This window comes from Pristis pectinata, chromosome 2 (assembly GCF_009764475.1).
Source record: "Pristis pectinata isolate sPriPec2 chromosome 2, sPriPec2.1.pri, whole genome shotgun sequence".
Lineage (NCBI taxonomy): Eukaryota > Metazoa > Chordata > Chondrichthyes > Rhinopristiformes > Pristidae > Pristis > Pristis pectinata.
Genome location: NC_067406.1, coordinates 44868361 through 44886741, shown reverse-complemented (window position 1 = coordinate 44886741; position 18381 = coordinate 44868361). Strand labels below are relative to the sequence as shown.

At 42.3% G+C, this 18381-nt stretch overlaps 1 protein-coding gene across 1 annotated transcript in view; it reads left to right on the top strand.

Annotated features, from left to right (window-relative positions):
• fancg (FA complementation group G) overlaps positions 1-18381 on the top strand; it is a 44554-nt gene that overhangs the window by 9742 nt on the left and 16431 nt on the right. The window contains exons 5-9 of the mRNA XM_052010603.1: positions 5489-5648; positions 12751-12881; positions 13676-13822; positions 15658-15824; positions 16934-17000. Of these exons, the coding sequence (XP_051866563.1) occupies positions 5489-5648; positions 12751-12881; positions 13676-13822; positions 15658-15824; positions 16934-17000 (672 nt within the window). The remainder of the gene's footprint in view (positions 1-5488; positions 5649-12750; positions 12882-13675; positions 13823-15657; positions 15825-16933; positions 17001-18381) is intronic.

Genomic DNA, 18381 nt, shown 5'->3' with positions numbered 1-18381 from the left:
TCCAGTCTTCTCAAGATCAGCAATAAAATCTCACTGGTGTAGAAATTAGTATGTGGACAGGTCGACTAGAGGAGAGGCCATACTGGACCTGGTACTAAGCAGTGAGCCTGATCAGGTTTCAGATTTCTCGGTGGGAAAGCATTTTGGAGACAGTGACCATAACTCCTTGACCTTTACCATAGCCTTGGAGAGGGATAAGAGCAGACGGTATGGGAAAGGACTCAGTTAGAGGAGGGGGAATTATGATGCTATTAGGCAGGAACTTGGGAGCGTAAATTGGGAACAGATGTTCTTAGGGAAGTGCACAATGAAAATGTGGAGGTTGTTTAGGGAGCACTTGCATGGGGTTCTGGATAGGTTTGTCCCATTGAGGCGGGGTAAGGATGGTAGTGTGAAGGAACCATGATTGACAAGAGACATAGAATATCTTGTCAAGAGGAAGAAAGAAGCTTACCTAAGTTTAGAAAGCAAGGATCTGACAGGGCTCTGGAGAGTTACAAGGTAGCCAAGAGGGAGCTTAAGAATAGGAGACCTAGAAGGGGACATAAGAAGGCCTTAGTGAGTAGGATAAAGGAAAACCCCAAGGCATTCTACACATATGTGAAGAATAGGAGGACACTGGTATTCACCAGTGAGAGAGGCCTTGACATTTGTGAGGATGGCGTACAACAGGCTGATATGCTAAAGCATGTCGACATGAAGAAAGAGGATGTGCTGGAACTTTTAAAAAAACATTAGGATAGATAAGTGACTAGGGCCTGATGGCATATATCCAAGGTTATTACGGGAAGCAAGGGAAGAGATTGCTGCACCTTTGGCGATGATCTTTGCATCCTCAGTAGCCACAAGAGTAGTGCCAAATGATTGGAGAGTGGCAAATGTTGTTCCTTTGTTCAAGAAAGGGAGTAGGGATAACCCTGGGAATTACAGACCAGTGTGTCTTACTTCAGTGGTGGGAAAATTACTGGAGAAAATCCTTAGAGACAGGATTTATGGGCATTTAGAGAAGCTTAGACTGATTAGGGACAGTCAGCATGGCTTTGTGAGGGGCAGGTCGTGCCTCATGAGCCTGATTGAATTCTTTGAGGATGTGACAAAGCACATTGATGAAGGTAGGGCAGTGGATGTGGTGTACATGGATACTAGTAAGGTGTTTGATAAGGTTCCTTGTGGAAGGCTCATTCAGAAAATCAGGAGGCATGGGATCCAGGGTAACTTGGCTGTGTGGATTCAGAATTGGCTCGCCCATAGAAGACAGAGGATGGTTGTAGATGGAGCGTATTCTGCCTGGAGGTCGGTGACCAGTAGTGTTCTGCTGGGATCTGTTCTGGGACCCCTGCTCTTTGCGATTTTTATAAATGACTTGGATGAGGATGTGGAAGGGTGGGTCAGTATGTTTGCAGATGACACAAGGTTGGTGGTGTTGTGGATAGTGTAGAAGGTTGCTGTAGGTTACAACAGGACATTGATAGGATGCAGAGCTGGGCTGAAAAGTGGCAGATGGAGTTCCACCCGGAACAGTGAGGAGTGATACACTTTGGAAGATGGAATTTGAAGGCAGAATACAAGGTTAATGGCAGGACTCTTAGCAGTGTAGAGGAACAGAGGGATCTTGGGGTCATGGCCATAGCTCCCTCAAGGTTGCCACGCAGGTCGATAGGGTTGCTAAGAAGGCATATGGTATGTTGGCCTTCATTAGTTGGGGTATTGAGTTCAAGAGCCACAAGGTAATGTTGCAGCTCTATAAAACTCTGGTTAGACCACACTTGGAGTATTGTGTTCAGTTCTGGTTGCCTCATTATAGAAAGGATGTGGAAGCTTTAGAGAGGGTGCAGAGGATGCTGCCTGGATTGGAGAGCATGTCTTATGAGGATAGGTTGAACAAGCTAGGGCTTTTCTCTTTGGAGTAAAGGAGGATGAGAGGTGATGATGGAGGTGTACAAGATGATAAGAGGCATAGATTGAGTGGACAGTCAGAGACTTTTACCCAGGGCGACAATGACTAACATGAGGGGGTATAATTTTAAGGTGATTGGAGGAAGGTATGGGGGGATGTCAGAGCTAAGTTTTTTTTACACAGAGTGGTGGGTGCGTGGAATGCACTGCCTGCAGAGGTTGTGGGGGCAGATACATTAGGGACTTTTAAGAGACTCTTAGATAGACACATGAATGAAAGAACAATGGAGTGTTATGTGGGAGCGAATGGTTAGATAGATCTTAAAATGTCGGCACGACATCGTGGGCCTGTACTGTGCTGTAATGTTCTATGTTCAAGCAATAGGAAATAACCTGAAGGAAAAATAAGGACTTTATGAATTGAATCATAAATTCTAAGTGGTTGTTCTGATCGTTAATATTTCAAATTGATGTTTTTGCTCATGAGTGGGTGGGGTGATTCAACCTCATTCTATCCTTCATAGGGTCACCCAGCATGGATACAGGCCTTTCAGCCCAACTGGTCCATGCCGACCAAGATTCCCATATAATCTAGTCCCATTTGCCCATGTTTGGCCTATATCCCTTGAAACCTTTCCTATCCACGTACCTGTCCAAGTGCCTTTTAAATGTTGTTAATGTGCCTGCCTCAACCATCTCCTCCGGCAGCTCATTCCATATACTGACCACCCTCTGGGATCTTTCAGCTTGTTATCCATCAACATGTTCAATATGTTATCCTTCAACAGAATGTATTTATTTTCATTTATTTATTCATATACTTATTTATTCCATTTAACATTTATTTACATTTATTTTCTCTTGATCCAGCCACAGGCACAGCATTTAATAGAGCTGTTCAGTAATCAGTTGGTATTGGTTTATTATTGTCACATGTACCGAGGTACAGTGAAAAACTTGTCTTGCATACTGTTTGTACAGATCAATTCATTACACAGTGCATTGAGGTAGTACAGGGTAAAAACAATAACAGAATACAGAGTAGTGTCACAGCTACAGAGGAAGTGCAGTGCAGGTGGACAATAAGGTGCAAGATCATAACAAGGTAGATTGTGAGGTCAAGAGTCCATCTGATCGTAAAAGGGAACCGTTCAATAGTCTTATAACAGTGGGATAAAAGCTGTCCTTGAGCCTGGTGGTATGTGCCCTCAGGATCCTGTATCTTCTGCCTGATGGGAGAGGGGAGAAGAGAGAATGTCCTGGGTGGGTGAGGTCTTTGATGCTGGCTGCTTCACCAAGACAGTGAAAGGTATAGACAGATTCCATGGTGGGGAGGCTGGTTTCCCCGATGTGATGTGCTGGGCTGTGTCCACAGCTCTCTGCAGTTTCTTGTGGTCCCGGGCAGAGCTGTTGCCATACCAAGCTATGATGCATCCAGATACTATGCTTCCTATGGTGTATCGATAAAAGTTGGTGAGTGTCAAAGGTGACATGCCAAATTTCTTTAGCCTGAGGAAGTAGAGGTGCTGGTGAGCTTTCTTGGCCATGGCATCTATGAAATTGGACCAGGACGGGCTATTGGTGATGTTCACACCTTTTAGGAACTTGAAGCTCTCAACTCTCTTGACCTCAACACCATTGATGCTGACAGGTGCATGTGCACCACCCACTTTCCTGACATCAATGACCAGCTCTTTCGTTTTGCTGACATTGAGGGATAGGTTGTTGTCATGACACCATGCCACTAAGCTCTCTTTCTCCTTCCTTTACTCCAACTCATCATTATTTGAGATACAGCCCACTATGGTGGTATCATCCGCAAACTTGTAGATGGAGTTAGAGCAGAATCTGGCCACGCAGGCATGAATATATAGGGAGTAGAGTAGGGGGCTGAGGATGCAGCCCTGTGGGGCACCAGTGTTGAGAATAATTGTGCTGGAGGTGTTGCTGCCTATCCTCACTGATTGCAGTCTGTTGGTCAGAAAGTCAAGGATCCAGTTGCAGAGGGAGGTGTTGAGTCTCAGGTTTCAGAGTTTGATGATGAGTTTGCTTGGAATTATAGTATTGAAGGCGGAGCTGTAGTCAATAAACAATAGTCTAACATAGGTGTCTTTACTGTCCAGATGCTCCAGAGATGAGTGTAGGGCCAAGGAGATGGCTTCTAATGTAGACCTGTTTTGGCGGTAGGCGAATTGCAGTGGTTTGATATTTTCTGGGAGGCTGGAGTTAATGCGTGCCATGACCAGCCTCTCGAAGCACTCCATGATGGTGGATGTCAGAGCCACTGTTGGTAGTCATTAAGGCACATTACCTTGTTTTCCTTAGGTACTGGGATGATAGTGGTCTTCTTAAAACAGGTGGGAACCTCAGATTGAAGCAGGGAGAGGTTAAATATGTCTTCAAATACCCCCGCCAGCTGATCAACACAAAATCTGAGGACACGGCCCTGGACACCATCTGGGCCAGATGCTTTCCATGGGTTCACTCTCCGGAAGATTGACCTTGTGTCCTCAGTGGTGACCATGGGTTCAGGTGCATTGGAGGTTGTGTGTGGTGACAAACCAATCTCCTTCTGTTCAAAATGTGCATAGAATGCACTAAGCTCATCAGGAAGGGATGCACTGTTGTTGACTTTGTAGCCCATTATAGCATGTATGCCCTGCCACAACTGATGGCTGGTCTGGGACTCGATTTTGGACTGGTATTGTCTCTTGGCATCTCTGATAGCTTTACAGAGGTCATATCTCAATTTCTTGTAAAGGTCAGGGTCACCTGATTTGAATGCTGCAGTCCTCCACTTCAGTAGGGAGTGGATCTCCGGGTTCATCCATGGTTTCCAGTTTGGGACACTGATAAAGTCCGTGATGGTGGTGATGTACTTATCTAGGCTGGCGGCTGAGTCTTTGAACATGGACCAGTCCACTGACTCAAAGCAGTCGCATAGAAGCTCATTTGTTTCCTCAGACCAGCACTGCACGACTTTCTGTACAGGATTCTCCTGTTTCAGTTTCTGTTTGTATGCAGGGAGAAGGAGCACAGCCTGGTGGTCTGATTTCCCAAAGTGAGGGCGGAGGGTGGTTCGGAAGGCATCTTTGATGGTTGTATAGCAGTGGTCAAGGGTGTTAGGGCCCCTGATGGGACAGGAGATGTGCTGGTAGTACTTTGGTAACACACTCTTCAGGTTGGCCTGATTGAAGTCACCCGCAATAATGAAGAGGGTCTCAGGTTATCCTGGTTTAAGGTTGATGACCACAGAGTACAGTTCATTGATTGCAGGCTTCATGTCCGTCTGGGGTGGGATGTAGACTATCATCAGGATAGCTGAAGTGAACTCCCGTGGCAGGTAGTATGGGCGACACTTCACCGTTAGATATTCCAGGCTGGGTGAGCAGGATCTCGCCAGGACCGTCACGTCTGAGCACCATGAGCTATTGATTAAGAAGCCTCTAACTTTGCCCTCACTTGTTCAAATATTGTTCCAAACAATACTTGTCCACGGACTGTAAATTTAATATTGTGTTTAATTTCTGAAATAGTTCTGTAATAATGTAAAGTTTTTTTTAAAAGCCATTGTTTACTTTGTGTTTTTCAGAGTTCCTCCGCCTCTGGTTTGAATGTACAGTGTGATGATGTGTGGCAGTGCATTAAAACTGGAAACCTGCTAGAAGATAGAAGTGGGAGTCACCTTGTGTTGGCACAGAGTCTCAACAGTCTGGGGCAGTTGATATACACCTGTGCTACATTTTTGCGAGGTACAGGATGATCTAATGGGCACGATTTGAAAATCTGGTTGCTGAGAGATCAGCTTTGTGCATTGAAAATCTGTTGCTTTTGAAGGAATCATTTGAAGAGTGGTGCTGTTTATGACATGACACTTTATATGCCATCCAGGTGCTGATCTATTGCAGGATACAATTTAGAAACTTAGCAATCATTGGAGAGACAGATATCAGCACAGAAAAATCTCTCCACTTTCCAAAATTTGATCTGTCAATGGAGATGACATTTGTCTTTTGTTCCTTCCTTGGGAACCATTTTGGCCTTTGTCAATAACTCCTGTAATGCCTTTTGTGATGTTTTTCTCTTTTTTTTCTCATTTCTGCAGTGAGACTGCACAGATGAAAATTTGGAATAATTATAGGTAGTATTTGTTTCTCCACTGTGTGGTGCTGTGCCATTAACTTTCCCTGTGAAAGGACTTTTATTTGTTACCTTTGTGAAATGCTTGGAGACACTTTGCACTTCAAATATACTGATTCAGTTGTGAAAAGGTATTGTAACCAATTTATGCAATATTTCATAAGTGGCAAATGTTTTCATCTCATTGACTGAAAAATGGATATTGGGCAGGATACCCAGCAAGCTCCCTTTCCATTGCACTGTGGTTCATCTCGTGTCCAACAGTACAACAGACAGAAGAGAGCCTCCACCTAACGTTCTTGCAGAATGCCCTTCAAATGTCCGACGGTTGGTTCAAATCTTGGGATTGAGGATCTTGAGTTTGAGGATGCATCTGATAACCTTGAGGTGATAGTACACTTAAGGTACTGTGACTGAACAATCTGTGATGGACTGCATTTCGAAAGTTTTCATCTTGAGGTGCAAGTACTGTGCTTTAACAGAATTTTATTCAAACAGTTTTCTATAAAAGGTAAATTCCATATCAATAAAATTTTGATCTGGATTTTACTTTGAGTGGGCTGGAAATATTAATTCAGTCAGCACACATGTTCTTTGAAGTCTGACTAGTGTCATTATTCTTCCAAATTAATTGAATAGTTAATAAATGTACTTACAAATATGTTAATCAAGCTACTTAAATCATTCTATATTCATTCCATCATTTGCTTCTGAGAATCTTTCCCACAAAGCAACTTACTATCTCCCTTAGACAACTGAAATGGATCCAATTACAGTGAACTCTTATGAAATAAAACATATAGACAAATGCAGTAGACTGTGCGCTACAAGAATATGTAATCAGCAATTTGCGCACAAAGTGGCAATGATCACAAAAGATTTGACCCATTGAACTATTTGCTTGCCTTGTATCATATCAGGGAAAGTAGAAAAAAGCTTTAAATCCCCTTCTAGAATCGTACTTATGAAGATCAATCAACTTTTTTTGTTTTGATTCACTCATGGGATATGGGAATAACTGACAAGGCCAGCATTTATTAGCCATCCATAATTTATTCTTAGAGCTGACAGTTAATTGTCTTCTAGGATCACTGATGTGAAAGTACACTCACAGTGCTTTTAGTTTGTGAGACCACAATTTTGACCCAGTGATAACGGAGGAATGGCAATATATTTCAAAGTTAATATAGTGTATGTATTGGAGAGTACTTGCATGGGATGGTTTTAAAAAGAAAAGAGAATACTCAAAATAATAAGGCAAGGCAGCATCAGTGAAGAGAGAAATAGACCATTATTCTGAAACATTAATTCCTTCATCAGAACTGGTCTCTTTTCCCCCTGAGGGTGTAAAGGGTCTGGAACTCACAGCCTGAGAGGGTGGTTGAGGCACAAATGCTGATTATATTTAAAAAGTATTTGGATGTGCTGTTGGAGAGCTATAGACTGCAGGGCTGTGGACCAAGTGCTGGGAGGTGGGATTCAGCTGGGTAACTCCTTTAAAAAGCCAGAGGTGTGATGGGCCAAATGGCCACCGGTGTTACAAGGTTTCTGTAATGAGGATGCCAGATTTTTCAAGAAGGAGAACAGCCATGTGTTGTTTCCTCTGCCCTCCTGGGAATCTCTTGCTGCGACTGAGCTTGGAGTAGAGTGCCTGTTTTTGGAGTCTGATGTCAGCCAGCCCTTCAGATCGGACTGAGCATGGTCAGGGTCTCAAGGCTGGAGATGTTGGCTTGCAAGCTGGATTGAAGCTGGATTTGCAATATAATGTTTGAGAGTTGGCCCACAAGATATGGAATGTGGTCCATGTTTTCCAGGATCTCATTGTGGACTTTCATTACTGTGAGTAGGGGGCAGAATTGTGCATCAGGGGTAGTTTGGTTTGTCTTATGGGTGTTTGGTGCAAAGCTCATTCTATTCCTCTCGCAATTGCTTCAGTGGATGAATTTTGTATACTTGTAGTGTCACAGAAGGGTACTATTCAGCCCATCAGATCCTTGCTGGCTCCCATGGATCAATCATGTTGGTCCCATTATTCCCTCTCAACCCTTTTCTCGTGCCTAGGGATTCCTCTTTGATTTTCTTTTACCACTAACTGAACCTAAGGGGTAATTTGTAGCAGCCACTTAACCTACTGGTATGTCCTAGGGATGTGAGAGCAAACTGGAATACTCAGAGGAAACTCATGCGGTTGTGCAGAGAATGTTAAACACCATGAACAGCACCCAAGTTCAAGTTTGAATCTGGGTCTCTACAGCTGTGTGCCAGCAGCACTAGGTGCTGCCCCAGATGTTGTGCGGCAGGGAAATGCACCAGATAGAGCTCCAGTGACCTGGCTTCCATCCTGACCTTGGTGCTGTCACTGTGGAGTTTGTATGTTCTTCCTGTAACCATGTTTCCTCCCACATCCCAAACACATGCAGATTGGTGGGTTAATTGGCCATTGTAAATTGCTCCTAGTGTGTAGTTGAGTGTAGAATCTGGGCAGATTTGGTGGGAATGTGGGGAGAATAAAAAGGGAGATGTGTAAATGGATGCTTGATGTTTGGTACGGACTTAGAGCCTGCTTCTGTGCTGTATGACTCTATCAACTTCACTCCTGTGGGGAGCTTGCAAAAGATGAGAATCAATGTTGCTGAAAAGAAGATTTAGAGGCGGGTTGGAGAAATGCCAGCCTAACTTAACCCCAGTCTGCACTGGAATCTGGTCTGCGATGGACCCATTGGTTAGAATCCCTTGTTGCATGTCATTGTGTAGCAGATTAGGATCAGGTTTATAATCACTGACATATGTCGTGAAATTTGTTGTTTTGCAGCAGCAGTACAGTGCAGGACATAAAAATTGCTATAAATTACAAAATTAAATAAACAGTGCAAAAGTGGAATAATGATGTAGTATTCATGGGCTGTTCAAAAATGTGATGGTGGAGGGGAAGATGCTGAGTGTGGGTCTTCAGGCTCCTGTACCTCCTCCCCGATGGCAGTAATGTGAAGAGGGCATGTCCCGGGTGGTGAGGGTCCTTAATGATGAGTGCTGCCTCCTTGAGGCACCACCTCTTGAAGATGTCCTTAAAGGCAGGGAGGGTTGTGCCCGTGATGAAGCTGGCTGAGTCTACAACCCTCTGCAGCCTCTTTGGATCTTGCACATTGAAGCCTCCATACCAGGCAGTGATGTAACCAGTCAGAATGCTCTCCACCATACATCTGTAGAAATTTTCAAGAGCCTTTGGTGACATATCAAATCTTCTCAAACTCCTAATGAAGTAGAGCTGCTGGTGTACCTTCTTCATGATTGTATCAATGTGTTGGGCACAAGACAGGTCCTCTGAGATGTTGACGCCCAGGAACTTGAAGTTGTTCACCTTTTCCACTGCTGACCCCTCAATGAAGACTGGTGTGTATTCTCCCAACTTCCCCTTCCTGAAGTCCACAATCAATTCCTTGGTCTTGCTGATGTTGAGTGCGAGGTTGTTGTTGCAACACCACTCAACCAGCCGATCTGTCTCACTCCTGTATGCCTCCTCATCGCCATCTGAGACTCTGCCAACAACAGTGGTGTCATCGGCGAATTTATAGATGGCGCTTGAGCTATGCCTAGCTACACAGACATGAGTGTAGAGAGAGTAGAGCAATGGGCTAAGCACACATTCTTGAGGTGCGCCTGTGTTGATTGTCAGCGAGGAGGAGATATTACTACTGATCCGCACTGAATGTGGTCTCCCGATAAGGAAGTCGAGGATCCAGTTGCAGAGGGAGGTACAGAGGCCCAGGTTTCGAAGCTTGTTGATTAGTACTGATGTTGAATAGGGATGAATTTCTGAGGAGAGCCAAATTTGAGGAGGATTCTCTACAATCCCTCTTAGTTGCTCTTGTGAGGCTGGAAAAGGCCATACCTAGTGGATGATGCAGCTCTCTCAATTTTCCATGGAATTGTCATGAGTATCCCGTTAATAATGAGTAATGCTGGAGTGCAATTAAATACCATCACCATAGAATTGGACAAATTAATGGGGCTAAAGATGGATGGCTTATATTCTAGGTTCCTAAAAAAAGTGTTGACCAAGATAGTAGATGCCTTAGTTATTAACTTCCAGAAATCATAAGTTTGTGGAGAAGTGCCAGAGGATTGGAAAACTGCCAATGTGACACCTCTACTCAAACAGAAGGCGAGGCAAAAAACTTTTAAGAATAGACTGATTACCTTATAGTTTATTGTTGGAAAAATGCTAGCATCAATTGCTAAGAAAGTAACAATAGCACAGTTAGAAAATTATATTCAGTCAGTTAGAGTCAGTGTAGCTTCATGAAGTGGAAATCATAAATGAAGCATTTATTAGAGTTATTTTGAGGAAGTCTCAACTTGTGTGGATAGAGGTGAACCAGTAGATATATTTGGACTTCAAAAGACAGTTGATAAGGTATCTTGCAAAAGGTTAAGTCGTAAGAGCCCATGGTGTTGGAGGTAACATATTGACATGGTTAAAGGATTGTCCAAGAGACAGGAAGCAGCAAGTATGAATGAAAAGATCATTTTGGTACCATAGGTATCATTGTTGGGACCGCAGCTATTTATACTCTCAATGACTTGGAGGAAGGAAGCAAATGTTGAGTCAGATTTGCAGATGACATAAAAATTGCTAAGAAGGCAGGTTATGAGTAAGATGCAAATAGTTTACAGAGAAATTGAAAGTTTAGGTGAATGGGCAAAAAAATTGACAAATGGACGATATTTTGGGGAAAATGTAAAGTTGTTCCTTTTGAAATGGTAAACAGAAGAACAGTATTATTTAAACGGTGAAACGTTGCAGAAAACCACAGCAGGAAAGTATTTGGAGGTCCTTGTGCATGAAACACAGAAACTAGTACATGTGCAGCAAGTATTAGGGAATGCTAATGAAATGTTGGCCCTCGTTTCACAGAGATTTAGAATATAAAAGATGGGAAGTCCACTGCAACTGGACAAAGCCTGTGTTTGATTATATCTAGAGTACTGTGAACAATTTTGGTTCCTCTTTTTAAGGAAAAATATTATTTCATTGGAGGCAGTTCAGAGAAGATTCGCTGGGATGACTCCAAATATGGAGGGTTTGTCCCACGAGGAAAGACTAAACAAGTAAGGACTCTACTTATTGTAGTTTATAAGGAGGAGAGGAGATCTCATTGAAATGTGTAAGATTCTGAGGGAGCTGAGCAGGGTAAATGCTTAGAGGATATTTCCTCTCATGGGAATGTCCAGAATTGGAGGACATGGTCTCAAAGTAAGGGGGCGTCCATTTAAGACAGTGGGGGCAGAGTCCTTGTGTGTGTTTAAGGCTGAGATTAAATAGACTACTAATCAATAAAAGAATTGAGGACTGTGGAGAACAGACAGGAAAGTGGACATGAGGAAGTTTGGATTTGCCATATCCTATTGAATGAAGGAGGGGCTAAACAGCCTACTCCTGCTCCTACCACTTATGTTCTCAAAGACTCATAGTGAAGATCATGTCCTTTGTACCTCGATGGACAGAATCTACATTGCTACCCAAAATATCTCTTCAGCCACTGGTAAGAGGTGGTGAAGAGGATCCTTGCACTTATTTTTTTTGCCCTCCCTGTATCAGAGAGTAGGGACACCCCTCTGCAATTAACACAATTGGATTCAACTGCTCTGTCCAAGAACGCAAGAAGCTGCAGAGAGTTGTGGATACAGCCCAGCCCATCACAGACACCAGTCTCCCCTCCTTGGACTCTGTCTTTACCTCTCGTTGTCTTGGTGTAGCAGCCAGCATAATCAAAGACCCCACCCACCCGGGACATTCTCCTCTCCTCCTCCATCGGGTAGAAGATACAGGAGCCTGAGGGCACGTACCACCAGACTTAAGGACAGCTTCTACCCCACTGTGATAAGACTATTGAACAGTTCCCTTATACAATGAGATGGACTATGACCTCACGATCTACCTTGTTGTGACCTTGCACCTTATTGCACTGCACTTTCTCTGTAGCTGTGACACTTTACTCTGTACTGTTATTTTTTTACCTGTACTACATCAATGCACTCTGTACTAACTCAATGTAACTGCACTGTGTAATGAATTGACCTGTACGATCGGTTTGTAAGACAAGCTTTTCACTGTACCTCGGTACAAGTGACAATAATAAACCAATACCAATACTGAAAGATGGTCATGATTACAACATACTCTCACATGTTATATTTCTCTAAGATGAGGGAGATGAGCCTGTGAATTTGTGCCAGAAGTTCCCATCTGCTAGAACTGGCAGAAGGGACAAGATCATTTTCAGAGGCCTTGTACATTATATCGTGGTGATGATGGAGGAAGTGAATTGGGACTAGCTGGGTAGGCACCGTGGTCGGCATGGACTGGTTGGGCCGAAGGGCCCTGTTTCTGTGCTGTTTTGCTCGATGACTTTTGCTACATTGGTTAATTCATTGATAGTCATAATAAAATGTTTAAAGTATTTGGGTGGTTGATGCTAGCTTGTATATATTCTCTTTTAAATAGTTAGTAGTATCTTTGGCCTGATAAAATGTGATACTAATATTTACAAACAGTGGTTAAGTGACTGTTCCATCAATGCAGATAAACCTTCTGAAATCAATTTGAGATATTCATATTTAATGTTGATATGAATTTTGAGTGATCTAGTTTTATGAACTCCTTATCACTTGTCAAGGCGAGTAAGTGAAGATTGATTTTTGTGTCCTATCTAGGTCTTCGTAAAGTAGAAGAAGGTAATTATCTGGAAGCCATTGATATCTTGCAGCAAGCAGCTGAGGGACTTTGCTCCAAGAAAATTCTGGCAGAGATCTATACTCTGATCGGTTACAGTTCAGTCCAAATGGTACACAAAGTCACAATTAACTTGTATTGTGTTTAACCAGAAAATTCAAATTTTTACAAATTGTGAATGAAGGAAAATATCTGATAATGTAACTGCTAAACTAGAAATGAATTTTAATACATGACAATTGTTTTAATATTGTTCACATATGGAATCATGATAGATTGAACAACAATTCCTTTAAATCAAAATACACTCACTTATTTGGATGACAGGAAGACAGTTCTATATTGGTGTATTAGCAATATAAAACAAAATCATTCAAATCTTGGATCAGCGCATGTATCCGTTTATTTATTTAATAAAAGGGTGCATGCAAATAGAGGTTCCTAGGGGTTCACAAACATTAATTCTTGAAACAAATATAGATCTGAACAATAAAAATGGCTTGTAGTAATTTTTGTTTTATAAACAGTACTCTTGGTCATCTTACACAGTCATATTTGAGTTCTATTTATGGGTGTACAGGATCTGAAATTAACTTGTAGACCAGATGGTTTGCATGATGCATATTTGAATTCCACTTTGGGCAATATCTGCATTCGTGACATCACTGAGATGAAATTAGATTGTATTTCTGTCCTCTTTTGAAGAGTTAAATTGGATGAAGGCTGTTTATTTTTCAAAGGTAACGGTAGTATTTAATCCTGTTCTAATTTACTTGGAAAAATATTTGTATCATTAAAGCTTGATTGAGATATTGTGGCATTATCTTTATATTTAAAACTAAGATTTTATTAGAATATTGCCCTTATACCAACATTGTGTTATTTTTGTTAATTAATCTGTTTTAGGGCAGACCACAAACTGGCTTGCAATATTTCAGGTGGGCACTGGAATTAGACATCCAGTGCTTTCCTGCATTGTATCATGCTGCTATGGTCTATCGGCAGCTGGAGATGGTGGAAGCTGAACTTGAGGCTCTATACCATCTCTATGTGGTGAGTTCTAATTTTGTTCATTACATTTCTGTTGATTGTGCTACCAAGTTCAGGATTCACACACAAATTTAAAACTTTGCACTTGCTGATTGCTCTTGACACTGGACTTCTCGGAGAGTTGTACCAGAGTGACAAAATGGCACATCTAGTAGAGCTGCTGCCTCTGAGCTTCAGCACCCAGGTTCAATTCTGACCTTTTGAATGTTTTTGGTGTGGAGTTTGTACGTTCTCCCCATGTCTGTGTGGGTTTCCTTTGGGTGCTCTGGTTTCTGCCCACATTTCAAAGGTGTGCAGATTGATAGGTTAGTTGGCCACTGTAAACTGTCCCTAGTTTGTAGGTAAGTGGTAGAATTTGGGGGGAGTTGATGGGGAAGTAGAGAGAATAAAATAGGGTTATTGTAGGACAACTGCAATTAGGTACTTGATGGTCAGTGTGGACTCAGTGGACCCAAGGGCAGTCTTTGTAACGATAAAGAAAGCAATTCAATTTTTATTTTACAGGCACTTTTTAAATATTCACTGCTGCCCATATTGTGGAGAAAGTTTCAATTAAATGCTTTATTTTTGCAAACAGCAGTTACTGTGCATTGATTGTAAAGCGACAGCACAACCCAAGAGAAGTATCATAACAGACAGCTGGTTGACTCAATGATTCTTCACATTATTACTTCTTGGAATTAACTGATGTATTAAGCTGAATCTAACGTAGGTCTGCTCCAGAAAGTCTTTCCCTTTGTTTGCACCCTTCAGGTTCCTTTGTGCTGTTTAATGGTGGTATTTGAAAATATTCTTGCATTGCCATGGTTTGTCAAGTCCTGTTTATTTATCACACTTGTTGCCTTTTCTGTAGCCCAGCATAATATATTTCTTTGTTAGTCACATGTACATCAAAACACACAGTGAAATGCATCTTTGCGTAGAGTGTTCTGGGGGCAGCCCTCAAGTGTCGCCATGCTTCCGGCGCCAACATAGCATGCCCACAACTTCCTAACCCATAGGTCTTTGGAATGTGGGAGGAAACCAGAGCACCCGGAGGAAACCCACGCAGACACGGGGAGAACGTACAAACTCCTTACAGACAGCGGCCGGAATTGAACCCAGGTCGCTGGCGCTGTAATAGTGTTACGCTAACTGCTACAATATTGTAATTTAGATGTATCCTGGATGAAGTGGCTGTTTTTCTACCAACAGGCTTGTTTTAGCAGCTGCTGCTAACGTTGTGTTTTGATTCTTCTCATAGAGCCGCTATGCATCCTGCAGATCTTTCCAGAAAACACTGCTTCAATAGCAATGTTTACAATCCCTTAACTTTGAGTAACTAACCCTTGAATAGCTTTCATTTTATGCTCCTCTTCCTGGATGCTGGAATTATTGGCCCTTTTTCTTTGGATTGATTTATAATTGCATCTTATTCAGAATCTCTAATTTTCGAACAGTTTGACATTTGGCCAAGCCAAGGATTGTGGTTTTGCCATCTGTCAGTTGCCTTTTATCCATTTGTTTAATCCCAGGGAAGCGGAGGAGGAGGAATTGCAAGTGATAATTTCACACACTTTTTCTGTCGCACCATTATGTGGCATGAGGGTGCATGTCACTTGGTGGTGCAAGGCAATAATGACAGAGCCACCAAAGGCAGGTACAGATTTCCTATGTGTTGTGATGACCAGAGGTTATCACCATTGGTGGCAATTTCTGGTCAGGTCTTTCTATTCAGAATCTATTTTCTGTGCCTATTTAATGTATTTTTTCACATTCTAACTTGCAAACATTGTAGGTGACTTTTAATTTAACTCTAGTGAACTGAAATGCCAAATGTGCTATGGTTTCTTTTCTAGGTTTTGGAAAATTGGGATCAATTTAAGGATTCCAATCATGCTGAACCTCAAATTTTGATCAAACCTGAACAACTGGTCCGGATTCCTGCAAAATGTCATCTATTGACCAATGTAAACCAAGTGTATGTAAAGCACTCCCTTGCCAGAAGATATCTTCAGATAGGAAGGTATGCAAAATTTCCATTTTGTAGACTGCAGTAGGAAAACCAGTGATTGTACTGGTTCTGGAAGGTAATCCACCACCTCAGGACAACTAGAGATGGGTATTTAATGCCAGCTGAGACATTGATGCCCCTGTTCCAAGAGTTGATGCAATATGAGTTCCACACATCTTTCTGTGGGGGTGGGGGGGAAGAACCGTGGATAGGTTGGGTTTATTTTCCTTGGAGCAGGGGAGACTGAGAGGGGACCCGACATAGAGTAGATGGTAAGAAACCTTTCCCTGTATTAGGGGTATCTAAAACTAGAGAGCATAGGTTTAAAGTGAGGGGTAGGAGATGAGGTGGGGATCTGAGGAAGATTTTTTTTCACCTAGAGGGCGTTTGGGAATCTGGAGTGCACTGCCTGAATGGGCAGTAGAGGCAGAGACTCTCGCAACATTTAAGAAGTATCTGGAAAAACACTTGAGTCGCCAAGGCACTGAAAGCCACTGACCGATAAGCAAGATCAATGTAGACAGGTACTCAATGGTTGGTGTGGACGTGGTGGGCTGAAAGGCCTGTTTGTGTAGCTGGAAATGTTCTCCAGAATTGAAACTCAGTATCAAAATTACACTTTCAAGATTTTTTCCTGTTATTCGTTTCTATTTTTCTTGTCATGAAAAATTGACTCATTAATGATTTATAGCTCCTTGGGCACAGGTACTTTTGATTCCTTGCCTAAGTTGGTAATGATGAATGTCTGTGTTTGGATGTATCATCTGCTTAAAAATATATCTGTCTACTCCTGCATTAGCCTATAATCATCCACCCAACACAGACGTAGTCATCACATTAAGCTATATCCATGACTGATTTTCCAAACTTGGCCCAGGGAATATTGAGGCTAATGATATTATCAATATTAGTGCCCTAGTTGAAATTAAATAATTAGAAACACCTCTGGGTTTTGATTGGTGATTTATTTCCTCTCCCTCCCCCATCTGAATGATCTCAAACATACATTGACATCAGGTGCTAAGCCTTATAGGGAATGTTTCTGCGTCTTCAGACTTGCAACAGCTTTATTTCAACAATCTTGAGATTCTTTCTTATTTTCTACAATTTACTTTGTTTAGAACTGAAGAGGCAGCAGAGCATTACCTTGATCTACTGGCTTCATTCTTTGAAGGATCACAACAGGAAGTAAGTGTTCTTTAAAGAGTTATTGGTCTTGTACTATGTTTCTGCAAGGTAATCCTTTTGGTTTTAGCAAACAGAGTTCTTGTTCAAGGACTGAGTGTTAAATTCTGAGTTCAAAATGTGCTACTGTTCATGATTACACCATCAGACTTAATTCGGAATGGAGTTTAGTAATTCCTGCCCATATCATTGAATAGCGATAGAAGTTCCTCAGCATTGTATCTCATAGGTTTTGCAGTCTTGAGATGAAGTAAAGTTATTCGGGGAGTGCAGGAGTCAAGTGGATTAAGGGTAAAAAATTTCTGAATATGAGGGAGATGGCAGAGTGGGCTGGTGTGGTTGATAGGAGGGCATGAGGTCAAGGGGTTGAGAGAAGGAAGAGGATAGGTGGTATAGGCTTGGAGGCTACAGCAAGGGTACGTGGGGAGAGATTAGTTTCTGGTTAATCAATGGCAGAAAATTGAAAAAAGTTAGAAATGGGAGAAGGAAAGATTGTTGGGGAGGGAGGAATGATGGGGCAGCACAAGGAAGATAGGCTGGGTGAGAGCGAATCTAAGTCCACCAGAAAAGTACTGAAACCCTGTGGAGGTGGTGACAGACATGCAACCAGTTAAACTGGTGAACGTAACAAAAGAGAATATGTGAAAGGGAATGGTGAAGAGGCATGGAGAATCAAAAGGGACAGTTTGTCACAGGACAGAGGATGAAGGAGATAAGGATGATGGGCAGAATGAGTTGGTAGAGGAGGGAAGAGGGAACAAAACTGAAGAAGATAAATTCAAGATTGTTCATCACCCTGACATCAATGCAATGAATTTTAAGGTATTTATGCTGATTTTTGGATTGTGATAGTCCAGTTCAGAATTGCTTGTATGTGGCTGAGACATGTATGCAGCAGAAGAGATCATCGACAAGGTCATTCTTAGGCTGAGGACCAGAAAGTCAAATGGGTGTTGCTAATGGATCAAAGGGGGTCAATGAGTTCAATTGGATTTGGGTGAGCAGAGGAATTTAAATGCAAGTCAAAAATGGGGTGTAAGCTGGCTGGGAACTTGGTGGGGAGGGAGGGTAGTGGGCAGGGTTTCCTTTGGAGGTTGAATGTAGAGTCCACGTTGGTGATTGTGGTCAAGCCAGGCTGAAACGAGGATTAATAACTTTATAGAGGAGAGGGATTCACGATGACATCCATAGTAAAATAACAACTGGGAAGGTGTGGACAGCTGAATGTGTGTAATCAGGATGTGAGAAGTACGGAGATAAGTCACTATATGGCTGCATCAGAGCCAGGATTGAACACAGCACTTTCAGAGGAACATAAAAGCCCTGAGAACGTCGAGGGGGTTAAGTAGTTATATCGTTCTTGGAATGTATTTATGTTTGTCTC